The sequence below is a fragment of the Podarcis pityusensis genome (genome assembly GCF_964106645.2).
Source record: "Podarcis pityusensis genome assembly, chromosome: 6".
Taxonomy (NCBI): Eukaryota; Metazoa; Chordata; class Lepidosauria; order Squamata; family Lacertidae; genus Podarcis; species Podarcis pityusensis.
Genome location: NC_138030.1, coordinates 57868000 through 57883366, shown reverse-complemented (window position 1 = coordinate 57883366; position 15367 = coordinate 57868000). Strand labels below are relative to the sequence as shown.

Sequence of the window (15367 nt, the reverse complement as noted above, 5' to 3'; positions counted from 1 at the left end):
GGTACCTCGGGTTACAGACGCTTCAGGTTACAGACTCCGCTAACCCAGAAATAGTACCTCAGGTTAAGAACTTTGCTTCAGGATGAGAACAGAAATCGTGCTCCGGCGGCACGGCAGCAGCAGGAGGCCCCATTAGCTAAAGTGGTGCTTCAGGTTAAGAACAGTTTCAGGTTAAGAACGGACCTCCAGAATGAATTAAGTTCTTAACCCGAGGTACCAATGTATTACAAAAAACTATCAGTGGTGCTAGATCAACGTTTAGCAAAATTGTGTTTTTAAGACTTACAGAATATAGAAGGTTGGACACAATTTAGCAGATATTTGATGGTAAGCTACTTGATTCTCACAACAAGGTCAATGCAGGGTTCATCTGACTGTAAGAGCTGGGATATAATTTTTTTCAAAGATGCTAAAAGAAATATTGAATACACGAAGAATTTTAAGTCTGCTGTCTGGTATAGTGAAATCAAACCAGACCATGAAAGGGCCACCTATCTATCAAAATTTACTCCGCCCCTTCCCCTGTTCCAGACATGCTTTTACTGAGTTTGGATTCCAAGCCATGCCTATTGATGTCTAGATATGGTTGTAGATTTTCTAACAGACTAGCAAAGGATGGTTTGGGCTTGTGCAGAAAGGCCGAATTGAAGATGTGATGCACTGTATCTTGTACCATCCATTATATAATTATCCAGTGCTTATGTTTATTCTTCCCTTTCAGGCTTTCTTACAAGGCCAGATGATTTTAACTTTGATAACTTTATCTGAATCTCCTATTTTCATTTCTGTGTTTTAATGGGATTGTTTTATTGCATTTTTTAATGATGGATGTTTATCTTCTAATGTTTCAATGGATAGGTCAGCTGGCTAGAGCATGGTGCTCATAATGCCACGGTTGAAGGTTCAATCACAATAAAGGACAGCTGCATATCCCTGCATTGCAGGGGGTTGGACTAGATGATCCTCAGGGTCCCTTTCAACTCTACAATTATTTTATTCTATGCCGCTCAGTTGCATCCATACATAGATGGAAACCTGCTCGATTGCAGGAAGCCTTCTGCAAAATTTGGTTGTATATTAACAGATGTCCAAACAACTTTCCAAAATATATAAAAGTAGTTAATTATGGATTTTTGTTTTAATGTTTTGTAACTGGTTATTTAGAACTGCTTAGAAGAATGTTTTGGCATTAACTGTATGCATACAGAGCTTTTTGTTACAATACTCACAGGCACAGAAAACAAGTACCTCTTTTTTTGCTGCCCATGGCACCCACAACATGCTTACCAAGATATGAGAACTGGTACATCATTTATTTTATTTTATTTTTAGAAGAACACAGTATGTTTGTATCTTGCTGTGTGTGCAAACTTTCAAAAGTTGCAGTTCCCCACCTGCAATCTAGGGGGTACTGTTACAGAGAATACCAAGAATTCTGCCAACTCACTCATCCCTCTCCTTCTGCTAATTATTATTAATTTATTCAATTTATATACCACCCTTTATCCAAAGATCCAAGGGCGGAATACAACACTACAAACATAATTTAAGCAGACCAACAACAACATAATACACAGCATAACAATACGCAGCATCATCATAATAAAACGAGCATAACAATAATGCGTAGGATTGAGTTTTGCTTTCACAAAGAGCTCTCTGTTTAGCAAGCAACGTGAAGATTCAGAACTTGGACACGGCTTCTAACATGGCGAACGCCCAGAGGCTGCAGATGGTTCGCCTCGTGCCGCGGCACTGTGCCCCGGACAAAGGGGGCAGGATTACAACGTTCCAGGCGAGGTGCCACCAGGCAGCACGTGGCCTGAAAGGATGCCCCCCTGGTGCTGCTCCAGACCCTGGCTGCCGTTTCACCCCAGCGTGCCAACTGCATTTCCGAGCCCACAGAGCTGTATCTGCGTGTGCAAGCAAGGCAGGGGAAAGTCTCCCTTGGCACGCGAGTTGTCCCATGAGCAGAGGAGGAGGCACATTTGCCAAAATACTTAAGCGCAATCCTATACCGATCAACTCTCAGGTGTGTAAAGGATTGCAACGTTATTTCCCTCTCCTATGTTTTGGTATCCGAGCAAGAGGCCTCTTTGTTCTGACTGCAATTTAGGACGGGCATTCCCCCGTTGCATGGCTTGCGGGGAACCCTCCACAGTACCAGAGACGGGTCACTATTCGTCAGTTCACGAACAGAACCGGGGGTTGGGTCCTCCATACAAAAAAAGCATGCCTTGCAGCGTCATTCCCCCCCCCCCCCCCAAGGCGAGAGCACCCAGCCTGCATGCCTGCCTAGGGCGGGGAGGCGGCGCCCGGCGCTCGCTCCGCCAACTGGCCTCGTGCTGCTCCGAGGCACCCGGCCGGCACGGGTGTTTAGCTCCCCGCCCCCTCGCCCCCCGAGCCAGCCAATCCCGCCACTCGGCGCCTGATCCGATCCAAACGGCGCCACCCCATTGGTTGGACGCCGTCCCTCTCCTCACCGCCGAGGAGCCCGACCGGCCAACCAGGAGGGAGGTGGGCTGCGCTTCGAGTCGGGCCGGGGGCGGAGCGCCGGGTGTTAAGCGCCGAACGTTGGCTCGGTTGGGGCTGCACAGGGGAGCGCAAGGAACGGTCGACTCGCGAGCTGGGGGTGACGCCGGTCCGCGAGCGGGTGTGACACGGTCGTGGGGAAGGCGCGCGCGTGTCCCCGACGCGGTTCTTCTGAACCCGGGTCTCCAAACATCCTCTGTAAAGAGACTTGCCCCGTTGCGAGGAAAGGAGAGGGGCGAGTGCCCGCCTTGCTTTCCACAGGGCGGCGGCGCTGCTAAGACGGTGCTGACCGTTGTACGTGGGAAGAGGCGGCGGAGGGTAGCGGGGTCTCGGGGGTTGTTGGAACAGGTGGCTGCTAGGTGAGCCAACTGGGGACTGAAGAGGCCGGCTCGTTGGGTGCTGCGGGAGTCGAGCGGATCCGATTAGGAGAACGACTTGGGTTGTTAGGCGCGTTGCGTGTGCGTGAGTGCCGGCGAGGGTTCGCGATGGGTCCTCTGCTGTCTCTCGGGGTCGGGCTTCTGCTGCTCATCCTGTGGGCCCGCTACAAGGGGCTCGCGTACGTTCTGGTCCACCATCGCTGGGTCTTCGTCTGCCTCTTCCTGCTGCCCCTCTCCGTGCTCTTCGACATCTACTACCAGTTCCGCGCCTGGATGGTGCAGAAGATGCACAGCGCGCCCCGGCAGCACAACCTGCGTGTTCGCAACATCCAGGAGCAGGTGAGAAGGGCGGGCGGAGGGGGAAAGTCCCCCCAAAAGGGTTTACAAGTTGGAAGAAGCGCAGGCTGTTCAGTTTTCCTAGTAAGACTCCGGGTGTTCCTGGCCTTCCTTCCCTGGAGCAGAGGTTTTCAAGCATGGAAGTTGGCCAGCGGTTTGAATGAGGCTAAATAGAAGTTTTGAGTTGCGGATCAGGACTACTCACAGTAACCATTTAGTCTGGTGCCCCCCCTTTTTTTAGCAGTTTTGTGATATTGCTGATATTGGGAATTTTTCTCATACAAAAACTCAGAGGAGATATCCTGACAATTATTTTGTTGCCCTGTTACTTTGGGTTGCATCTCTGGCTGCACCCTTGGACCAAAGCAGGGATGGGAAACCTGTGGCCCTCCAGATGATGTTGGACTACAACTACAATCATCCCAGCTATTGGCTTTGCTAGCTGAGGCTGATGTGATTTGGAGTCAGTTTCCCCGTTCCTGACCAATCAGCTGTGGGCCTGTAGCAGTGATACAGTGCTAAATTAATATCTTATTTACTTATATACCATGTGATGCTAGAGTAGGTTTCTGAGCAGTTTAGAAAATATTTAAAAACCCAGCCATTAAAATACACTAGAAAACAGTACCATTAAAATTAAAAGGTGGGAAAATCAGATGATGCTCATCTAAGTGGGTTGCCCCAGATGAAGATATCAAGGGACACATCTTGCAAACAGGTGTGTTTTCAGAAACCGGCAGATGGTCAATACAAGTAGTGATGTATTTCAGCAGAGAAGGCATTCCATTACAGTGGTGCCCCGCAAGACGAATGCCTCGCAAGACGGAAAACCCGCTAGACGAAAGGGTTTTCCGTTTTTGAGTTGCTTCGCAGGACGAATTTCCCTATGGGCTTGCTTCGCAAGACGAAAATGTCTTGCGAGTCTTGAGATTTTTTTTTCGCTCCCCCCCTTTTTTCTAAGCCGCTAATAGCCTTTTAGCAGCTAAGCCGCTAAGCCTTTAATAGCCGCTAAACCGCTAATAGCGCTAATCCGCTAATCCACTAATAGGGTTGCTTCGCAAGACGAAAAAAACGCTAGACGAAGACACTCGCGGAACAGATTAATTTCGTCTTGCGAGGCACCACTGTACTGTTACACAAACCAATTGTAGGTGGAAGGAAAGGTGCTGCAAGAAAGCAGTGCCATATTTGGCACATTATTGCTCTCTAGACAGTATCTTCTTCATAGAATCATAGCATTGTAGAGTTGGAAAGGACCACAAGGGACACGTAGTCTTCAGTGGTCCTCTTGTTTATGGATAACAGGCATAAACATTAGTGGAGTCCATATGTGGCTTGTGTAGGTATGTGCCTGATGCTAGGGAAACCATAAATCAGGAAGCATTCAAATTGCAGAGAGCCTATTCTGTGCCATGTGTCTCCCTGACAGGTCATTATAATAATAATAATATTTTTTATTTATACCCCACCCTCCCCAGCCAAGGCCGGGCTCAGAGCGGCTTACAAGCAATAATAAAAACAAGTTGAATGATTACAACATTATACCAAACAGGCCTTTACTCTTTTGTTCCTGTTGATGAAAATAGCAACTTCCTGTGTAGAAAGGTTACAGCACTTGGGGCTTTTTAGTGTAGAGAAAAGGCCATTAAGAGGAGACATGCTAGAGCTAGAAGAACACGGTGCACACCAATGGCACTGTATAATCATCATTGTGGGGTTCATTAGCATGAGATACTTTAACCTCACACTGCAGTTTTCTGCTCATCACAGTGCAAACAAGGCCAGACTGGCCTGTGCTGTCATGCTTTTCAGATAGTAGAGTGTGTTCACATTACCACTTTAAAGCTCAGTGAAGTCCCTTCCGCTGCCTCAGTGAATTTCGCAGCACAGCTCATTCTGTCCCCCCTCCCCAGCTTTTTACATCAACATGGCTCCACTAGTGTAAGATTTGTGTCTGTTTGTGTGCACACTAGGGTGCATTGGCAGGCAGTGACACCTTTTCCCTATGTAGAAGTGTTCACACCTTGGCTGGAGATGAATTGCGAATGGCTTAAGGACTCTCAATCAGTGTGAAGCTAGTTTGGGGGGAAACTCATAAAACAGTAGTGTAACAAAGTCCAGGATGCATTTGCAGTGAGCACAGTGGGAGTGTGAACACTGCCCTAGTAGGCTCTTATTCTGTCTTAATTGCAATACCAATGCAAATTTTAAAACCTTTTGTGTTAAAGGTACTATCTTGAGAACAGGCAGAAAAACCATTAAGTGGTCCACCAAGACCCTCAAGAATTTTCAAGTAATCTGGGGGAGGGGGAGTTCAGGAACTGTTGGCTTAGGTTTTCTAAATTAAGCAGTATATAAATTTTGTTAAGTAAATGTTTGCTTTTAGTTGCCCCATTATATTTAATGGGACTTCCCGGGAAGTGTACGTAGGATTCTTCTAGTCAGAATCGGTTTTCTCAGATGCAGATCTGTTTACTTGCAAAAACAACATCAAGTTGTTATATATAAGGTGTTAAATTAATCTTCCTTTCTTGCAGGTACGAGAATGGAAAAAAGAAGGGCTAAAAACATATATGTGCACAGGACGTCCTGGCTGGCTTACAGTGTCTCTTCGTGTTGGAAAGTACAAGAAGACGCTTAAAAATATAACAATCAACTTGATGGATATTCTGGAAGTGGACACTGAGAGAATGGTAAGCTTGGAATTGATCCTTCTATTTTAGTGATCAACTTTTGTTCAAGGGATGTGGCCATTGCTGAACATCATTGAGCCTGTTGGTTTTTGTGCTTTCTGGTCCTCTTTGAGGTGCCTGACCAAGGATGAGGCACATGATTTCGAAGCGGAAGAATCAGACCTTGGGACACAGGACCTCTGGTGTGGCAGTACTACTGAGGATGTTTCCCCACTAGCTGGTGTCTTCAGAATTGCTGTCTTTTGCTCACTCTGTCTTAGTAGCAGGGAGTGGGCAGCAGCACATACCTGACCTCATGTCACTCCAGCTTATTGCAAGGGGCCAGGTTGGCGCAGTGCAAACTCGTTGGTGGAACCAATCTGGCACTCCTTGCACCTTCCTGTCTCCCTCCCAGTAATATGTAGAAACACCAGTGACGGAAGGGCAAGTAAACGCTGCCATCCCACTGACCACTACTTCTCTGTGTTTATGGAGAGTTGCCTACGCATCTTGGATGCGGGAACTACTCACCTTCAGTGCCTTCATCTTGGCAGGATTCAAGCTCTGCTTGTTTTTCCTCATCCATTTCACCACTGCATCTAAGTACTATCCCAGGGACTATACAGCCTCTCCCACTTCAGATATTACGGAGAATAGAGCTGAGTTTCATCAGCATATTGATGGCACCTTGCCCCAAAACTCAAAATGACCAACCCCAGTAGCTTCATGTAGATATTAAACAGCATTGGAGATAAGATGCTGTGGCAAGGGGCTGAAAAGCACTCTCAGTGGTACTCTCTGGACTCAGTTCCAAAGGTAGGGTTGGAACCACGGCAAAATGCATTCATTATCATTAAACAAGGAGATCAATGTAGATAACTGCTTGATTATGAAAGAAATGAAAGCTGCAATTTCTGTATGCAAATTGAAGGATGAGGCTTCTGTTCATGGGAAGTTGGCTTACACAACTCTGCATAGCAAGTGGAAGGTACAATAGCCAGGAACAGAGGCATGACCCTACACTTTGTTCATGCACTAGTATATATGTTTGTGATAAACAGTGCAGACAGGAGTTTCTTGGGCCAAATTTTCAAGTTTTTGGTGCAACCTTAGCTGCCTTGTCTGCTGCAGAAAGTACTGTTGTGCTGCTCAGTCTTAAAGCATTCATGCTATGGGTTTCCTAGTTGTAATTTGCCTAATTACATCCAGGATAGGCAAGCATGATTGCAACACTAACCTGTTTAAAGTATTTCTGTAATGGGTTTAGGGGTTGCTCGTGTGTAAGTTGCCGCCACTCCTGGCTAGGTTACCTGGTTAACCCTTTCTGACTGAGCAGCCTCCAGCATCGTGACTGTCTCAGTCGCTGGCAGAATCCGTCAGTGGGCGTTTCTTAAACCTTTTCCAGCATAAAAGTTGTTTGATGCCAAGTCTCCTCCTACTCTCCCTGCGCGGAAGTCTTCTGCGCAGGGAGGGTGTGGGCAGCAGAGTACCCGTACTCTCTCCGCTGGTCTCCAGCGAAGAGTCTTGGAGCCTCCTCCCCGATTCCCCCACCTGCCCCCCTTCTCCACTGGTGTTACGCTGATTTCCTTCCCCAGCAGATGGGCTGCCTCTCTCCCTACTGGGACCCTCTCCTGCATCCCTTTGGAGCTTTCCCTCCGCCTCTAGCTCCGATGGCAGTTCCCTGACAATTTCCTTTCCACTGCACAGTGGTGCCTCGCAAGATGAAATTAATTTGTTCCGTGAGTTTTGTCGTCTTGCGATTTTTTTCGTCTTGCGAAGCACGGTGTCAGGAAAGTTTTGGAAAAGCTTCAAAAATCACCAAAGTCTTTAAAAACCTCAAAAAAGGCTACCACACCGCGTTCTATGAGTTGCTCCTCGAAGTCAAGTCGCAACTGTATTAACGGTGTTAAGAAAAAGGAAACAAACTTGCAAGACGTTTCCGTCTTGCGAAGCAAGCCCATAGGGAAAATCGTTTTGCGAAGCAGCTCAAAAAACAAAAAACCCTTTCGTCTAGCGAGTTTTTTGTCTTGCGAGGCATTCGTCTTGCGAGGTACCACTGTATTTCCTGATTCACAAAGACCGAGGTAACTTTTAAGGTGTGCACTGAATGATGGGGCAGATTGCATTTCTGTGTTACTGCTTCGGCATCAGATTTGTATTGATGGCGGCATTCAGTCTTGGCATATAAAATGTGTTCTTCCTTAGGTTGTCCGTGTGGAACCCTTGGTCACAATGGGACAGTTAACAGCACACCTCAACCCCATAGGCTGGACTATTCCAGTGGTACCAGAACTTGATGACCTTACTGTAGGTGAGAGGTCTTGGGATTTGTACAATATATCTACAACTCTTAAATATTTCAGTAATGTTCCACTTAGCAATTAAAAGCAAATTACTTTTAAACTTTTCCGTGATGCATAAGATCTAATGCTCACTGTATGATTCCCAAGCTGTGAAAATTCACTTGTTATTTAATTAAGTCCTCTGGAAAATGAAAATACAATTCATGTGATTGTTGTGCAATGATCTCTTGTTCAGGTGGTTTGATCATGGGGACTGGTATTGAATCATCCTCCCACATCTATGGACTGTTTCAGCATTCCTGCGTGGCCTATGAACTTGTTCTTGCTGATGGGAGCCATGTGAGATGTACACCGGTAAGATAACATTCTAATTTGCTGTGGTTTGTGACATTATGCCTGCTCAGTATCTGTATGTGCCTTAGTGTTGTGTGCTTTTTGCAGGAGGAGAACTCAGACCTATTTTATGCAGTTCCTTGGTCCTGTGGCACACTGGGCTTCCTGGTGGCAGCAGAAATAAAAATGATCCCAGCGAAAAAATATGTGAAGCTGCATTATGAGCCTGTGAGAGGACTGAAGACAATCTGCAAGAGATTTGCTGAAGAATCTGAGAAGAAAGAAAACCATTTTGTGGAGGGTCTGGTTTATTCTTTAGAAGAAGCTGTCATAATGACCGGAGTTTTGACCAATGAAGCTGATCATAGTAAGGTAACAACATTGATTCTTTCACTTCTTCAGGTAAATAGGACACCGGCGGGGGGAGAACTAGCGAACTTGCCTCTGAAAACCAATCTCTGCACTTCGTTGATTCTAAAGTTAAGAGAGCCCATCTGCAGTACAGGCTTCCTTTAGTTTTTATGGTACAGTGGTGCCCCGCAAGACAAAAAACTCACTAGACGAAAGGGTTTTGCTTTTTTTGAGTCGTTCCTCAAGATGAATTTCCCTATGGGCTTGCTTCGCAAGACAAAGCGTCTTGCGAGTTCTTGCGAGTTTGTTTCCTTTTTCTTAAAGCCGCTAAGCCGCTAATAGCCGTGCTTCGCAAGACGAAAAAAACGCAAGACAAAGAGACTCGCGGAACGGATTAATTTCGTCTTGCAAGGCACCACTATATTTTTAATGCCATAGCTTCCCCTAGAGAGCAGTAGTTCATTGAGAGTGTTGTGAATTCTTTTTTGGAGCTCAGCCTCCCTTACACAACAGTAGTTCCCATGGTTCTCTGGATGGAGGAGTGACTGTTAAACTAGTTTAACAAAATACTGGGCGGATCCATTCCATGAGTGGAATGTCTTACACATTATTAATCTGGTGGGAGAGGTAATTCTACAAAAATAATTGCCAGTGTTGATTGCATACAGACATTTGCATGTAAATGATGTACATTGCATGACTTTACATCAAAGATAGTGTGTCACCCTACAGACGTTGTTGGACTGAACTGTCAGTCGGCCCCAGCCATTGCTGGCCAATGCTTAGGGGTGGAGGGAATTGTAGTGCAGCAACATCTGGAGCAGCAACCCTCATAGCTACCCCTGATCAACACAACCTGTTGTTGGTGTTTCCTTGGCAATCTTACTCTTAACAGTTGCAGAAATGTGCTGAGCATTAAAAGAACTTGCATTCAATTGCAGCTGTAATTAGAGCCACGTTATGAAACTTTGTCTTCAGGCAAAGTAGCTTTTGTGCTGGTGTGTTCATTGTGTTTCTGTTTATCTTAAGATCAACAGAATTGGATGCTACTACAAGCCATGGTTTTTCAAGCATGTGGAGAACTATCTAAAGGCTAACAAGACGGGAACGGAATATATCCCTGCAAGGCAATACTATCACAGGCATACACGGAGCATATTCTGGGAGCTCCAGGTAAGGTTCCAGTTCGTGCCATATTTGCTGTCAGTCAAGCCCACAGACACATCCTTATCAATTCAACCCTCTCTCTAGTAATGATAAACCTAGTTAGCGAAATAGCTGACTAGCCCAAACTTCTTCCCCATATTATATATCAGGGTAGGAACTAGATCTGACCAGCTGACGTGTCCCAGTTCCCATGGGCCAGTTTGACAGCTGCCTACCTGTTGGTTGCCTGATATCAGTTGATCAGTGGCTAGTGCAAAAAAAAACATTTCATTTGCCCACGCCCTTTGATTTCAAGCCACGGGAGCAAAGGGGAGGCATTTCCCCTCAGGGCTTGTCGTAAGCGCCAATGTGAGCCAACTGGGAAAATGGTTGCGGTAATTCCCCAGACTGAAAAGCATCATATTGCTGCAGCTCACTGCACAGAAAATCCTTCCAATGTTATGTGGGATTAGTTGCTAATTAGCTAAATCCATATGTGCTGTAGTTTTTATTTTATTGTATGTACTAATTAGTGCCACTAGTAATTGTAATCGACTTGATTTTTGTAAATCGCATACTGTGGTACCTTGGGTTACATACGCCTCAGGTTACATATGCTTCAGGTTACAGACTCCGCTAACCCATAAATAGTACCTCGGGTTAAGAACTTTGCTTCAGGATGAGAACAGAAATCACGCAGCGCAGCGACAGCAGGAGGCCCCATTAGCTAAAGTGGTGCTTCAGGTTAAGAACAGTTTCAGGTTAAGAATGGACCTCCGGAACGAATTAAGTACTTAACCTGAGGTACCACTGTACAGGTTTTCTTTCAATTAAGCAGCATGTGAATTTTGTTAAAATAAATGAATGATGAAAAAGTGTTGAGGTGTTGTTTTTTAAGGCACACAGTTACTTCTGAAGTCAGCGATCCAGGTTTGAAATGCTTAGCTTTCTCACGACATGCATTTGGTCTGTTTTCTAGGATATCATCCCATTTGGCAATAACCCTGTTTTCCGCTACCTGTTTGGTTGGATGGTTCCTCCTAAAATCTCCCTTTTAAAACTGACCCAAGGAGAAGCAATTCGGAAGCTCTATGAGCAGCATCACGTTGTACAAGACATGATGGTCCCCATGAAAAGCCTTGAGCAATGTATCGAAACCTTCCACAGTGACATCAAAGTAAGAGCATCTTTCCTAACTTCCAGGTTGTTCTTGGTAGCAGTAGTTAAACAAAACATGTCTCGACTACAGGATTCAGAAGGGCTGGGTAGTGGCTCCCATGTATTGCTTTGTCGTGAATTTGTTCTTCCGTTGTCTCTAGGTTTATCCTCTGTGGCTCTGCCCCTTCATCTTGCCCAATAACCCTGGAATGATCCACCCAAAAGGAGATGAAGCAGAGCTCTATGTGGACGTAGGAGCCTACGGAGAGCCCAAAACAAAATACTTCGAAGCTAAGGCTTCCACCAGGCAAATAGAAAAGTTTGTAAGGAGTGTTCATGGGTAAGGGTCTAAGTCCCGAAAGGGCATTCTCTCATGTTGTTAGGAGAACTCTCTTGCAGTTACCTTTTCAGCTTGCTGCATGACGATGTTGCAAAAACAAAAAGAATTTTAACTTAATTTTTTATTGGTCAGGGTTTTTTTAATTTTAGGATAGGATAAATAATTTTTTTATTTATCCTATATTATTTAACAAAAACGTGCTTCATTATAAGCTGCTATGACAGACTTACCTTTTGGGGCTACTGGGCAGTCTGAAGTGTTTTCTGTTCTAAAATTCAGAATTGGTTTCATGGGGTTCTATTGGAGTACTGGGGACTAGACAAAAGGGTTCCTTTAGGATAAGAGCTGAACGTTTGTGCTGGCAAAATAGCCTGCTCTAAGAAATGAGCAATAGTTTCTGCGGCCTTCTGATGCAACAATTTTAAGATCTGTTTTTCGTTCTTCCTTTTAGTTTTCAGATGTTGTATGCTGATTGCTATATGACCCGTGAGGAATTCTGGGAAATGTTTGATGGCTCGCTGTACCACAAGCTGAGGAAGCAACTTCATTGTAATGATGCTTTTCCAGAGGTGTATGATAAAATCTGCAAATCTGCAAGACATTAAATCGGACTCACCTGAGCAAGAAATCGGGTGAAGTTGGATTTTATAATAACTAATTGCTCTGCCCTTAACGAAAGCATGTTGTTGCTGTCCCAAAGACTTCAAGCATATTTGTGATTTAAGAGATATAAACTCCTGCCTTTATATGAAAAAAAATCTACACTTAATAATCTTATAGCTTAGAAATGGAAATTCCTATAAGGTTTATTTATAGGTTTGCGATAGATCTTTTAGTGGTTTCCTGTAGAAAAATGGGAAAAATCTGAGTTTTGAGGATGCTAGAACTGCAGTCTAGCTAGCAATTGCCAGTGGGAGTTTGATAGGAGCTTCACTACTACAAATGTAATGGGATGGGATCCTGTAATTTAGAACATCACCTCTACGTGAGGGTAGTGCCAAATACCTGCCAAATGAGACTGCCTTTAAATTACGTCACTGTTGCCTATACCATATCACTAAGCTTTCCCAGGATTTCCATTTGAATTGTTAAAAGTAACCATGCATTAGATTCACAGTTGTAGACCTGTCTGTCTGAAAGCGTTGGAAGTTACGGTTTTCAGGCAATTTGAATTGTTCAGCCTCTCTCTTTTACTTTGAATTACATTTTTCTTTAGTTGTGTCCATCAAGGTTTCTTTGATGCAGGGGAAGACTTGCTGGTATGCACTGTGGAGGGATTGATGCATTTGTTTTTCCTGTTTATAAATGATGTTGCTTTTGTCTGTTCTCCCTCTTGCCCCCAGTTCTACAAGTCTTCAGTGCAAACTGCCGCTGGATGGCCTTTGTTTGTTTGTTTTCCTGTGTTGCTTTTTGGTATCGCTGCTGCTGCTACAAGATACAGAATATGCTATGATTATCTGTTTTTTGGGTAACAAACACTGGATTAGCAGTTTAAATGGATTGTCAGAAATGCAAGATTGGCCTCATTTTTCATAATACACGGAGAAGATGAACACTGATCAGACACTGAGCAAAGTGGTTTCATTTTGTTGCCTAACTAATTTAGGCTTTATTTTGTTTTTGAAATGTGTAGCAAATTATGGGTTTTGTGTGGTAGATGATGCACATAACTTTAGTTTGAAAGGCAGTATTCACCATGGGTATCTTTTATTTTTAGGAAGTTTTTATTTTTATTTTTAGTGCCTTAATCAACTGGAAGAGACTTGGATCATTTTAGCCATCCTATTTTTTAGACTTCATTAGCGTTTGGAAATGCGGGTGGGGTAGGAATAGATATCCAGATTTTTAAAATGTCGGAACATGCACCCCACATGTAGATGAAAGGAAACTTAAGCTTTTGTATGATGTAACTCAATCCTATGCACATTTACCCACAAGTCCCACTTTCAGTAAGCCTTAAGAGAGCCACGTACATCCAGAAGCCAAACTTGCACACAGCCAGCCTTGTAGGAGGACGGATACCATTTCTTCATCCTCTTTACCCTCATCCTGCCCAACAAAAAGCAGAGGGTTTGGGTGAAGCAGAGCTGTCCTTCTGCCTAAATCTGTCAGCGAGAGAGATCTGTTGCCATCTGTCAAGCCCTCCAAAGTGCTCGCTCAAAAGGTGGGTGACAGATACAGCTGGTGATATTCAGCAGAAACCTGGGGTTGAGAGACCAACACATGATCAACTGGATCCTGAGCCATCCCAGCTGCTGGCAGCCACAGGCCCGAACTAGGCCACCAGCCCAGCCCTGGGAGCTGTTCTAGTGAGGGGGAATTTTGCCCCCTGCTTCTTCCACACTGGCTGGTGTGTTGTCAGTAGGGCTGTGGAAGTAGCAGTGGCTACAATTCATTAAACCTAGCCTTAGTGGTCCAGGGGTTTGGGTTGCACACTAGTGAGAGAGGAGCGGGCCTCAACTTTACTTTTATGTGTGCCCCCCTTTTCCATACATTCTGATTAATGTTAAAATGTTAACATGGCTGTTTTCTTTTTCACAGTTCTACAAGCTAGTGGTTTTTCTGTTAGGGTAAAGCTTCTGCACTGAAGCAATAAGCCCCCAACGCCTCTAACATCAATGCTTCCTAAAAACTTAATGTAATAGCAATAGGTTAAGTTTAGCTGGGGCCATAAACTTCCCCATAATAAAACTCGCTTTACATCTGTAATCAGTTTTACAGGGGTTAAGTGGGTTTGGGTTTCTTCTTTCCTTTTCATTGCACCAAGTTTAACCAAAATCTGATCCAAAGACTAGTCAAGACTCAAAAATTCTCACGTGGAATTATTTATCTGAACATAGGGAGAAATGTTCGGCTTGGTGAGACAATATGAAAACATCTTACTGTCTGTGGGGTTTTATTTATGACCAGCTGATGGTTTTATTTATTGAAAGAGAATAAACAAGAGCATATTTTAGCTACTCAGTAATGCACATGCGTTTAGACTGACCCATCTGATAACTATTCCTTGATGGGGGAGAGCCCTGCATACACTGCTGTAGCACATCTGAAAACCATTCTCGTAATGTTTGTGAGAGTAGGAAGTGGCAGTAGCAGTAAAAAGGCACTGTAGCTGTGCCAGCGTTTTGGGCATAGGTTGAATCCAGAAATGGACTGAGAGTTGACAGTGCAATCCATGCTTGCCATTATTTATCTGTGCAGGAATGAGTTCTAAAGGCAAAGTGCCAGAGTCTGTAATCTGTAGAGTATGTCTTTGTGTCGCACACGGTTCTGTTTCTCATCACAGGCTGTATCTGCAAGTGTGTTTGTCCTCTATTGCTACAACCATAGTGAAAAAGAGTCCCAACCACTCAGATGTCCTAATTTTATACCAGCAGCCACAGTGTACTTACGTTGCAACTGTCAGCTGTTTTGTACTGCTGCTCTCAGGCAGAACTTGTGCTACCACCATAAAAAAAATATGCTATTTTGATGTGACTGAATAAAATGGTGTTGAGAAGATCTTTGCTGTACGTCTCTAGCATCTCAAGTCACTTTGAATGGAAGACACATTTGAAATGTCATTTATTGGGCAGAACTCTTTGAAAACTTTCAAGTAGGTCTTCATAGAAGCTGGGTTCAGGAGCTTTTTGAAGTGCTCATAGGATTTTTGAAGCTATCAAAATTCAATCTTTAGCTTTTTCCTAGACAACTGTTATTTCTAATCCTGGGATCACATCCATATTTATAGAATATGTTGTATTGCATCCTTTTTTTAAAAAAAAGAGTTTATGCCTCCATTAGACTATAAAATGTCTCAAAAGTAAACCTTGCCATAAA

The 15367-nt window shown here is 44.3% G+C and overlaps 1 protein-coding gene across 1 annotated transcript; it reads left to right on the top strand.

The window, feature by feature from the left end:
* The first annotated feature begins 2540 nt into the window (after positions 1 to 2540).
* DHCR24 (24-dehydrocholesterol reductase) lies at positions 2541 to 15049 on the top strand. Its single transcript, XM_081011824.1, has 9 exons — positions 2541 to 3248; positions 5783 to 5938; positions 8123 to 8228; positions 8456 to 8574; positions 8662 to 8925; positions 9934 to 10077; positions 11030 to 11227; positions 11370 to 11548; positions 12000 to 15049. The coding sequence occupies exons 1-9, from the start codon at positions 3018 to 3020 to the stop codon at positions 12151 to 12153; spliced, it is 1551 nt and encodes a 516-aa protein (XP_080867950.1). The 5' UTR covers positions 2541 to 3017; the 3' UTR covers positions 12154 to 15049.
* The last annotated feature ends 318 nt before the right edge of the window (positions 15050 to 15367 follow it).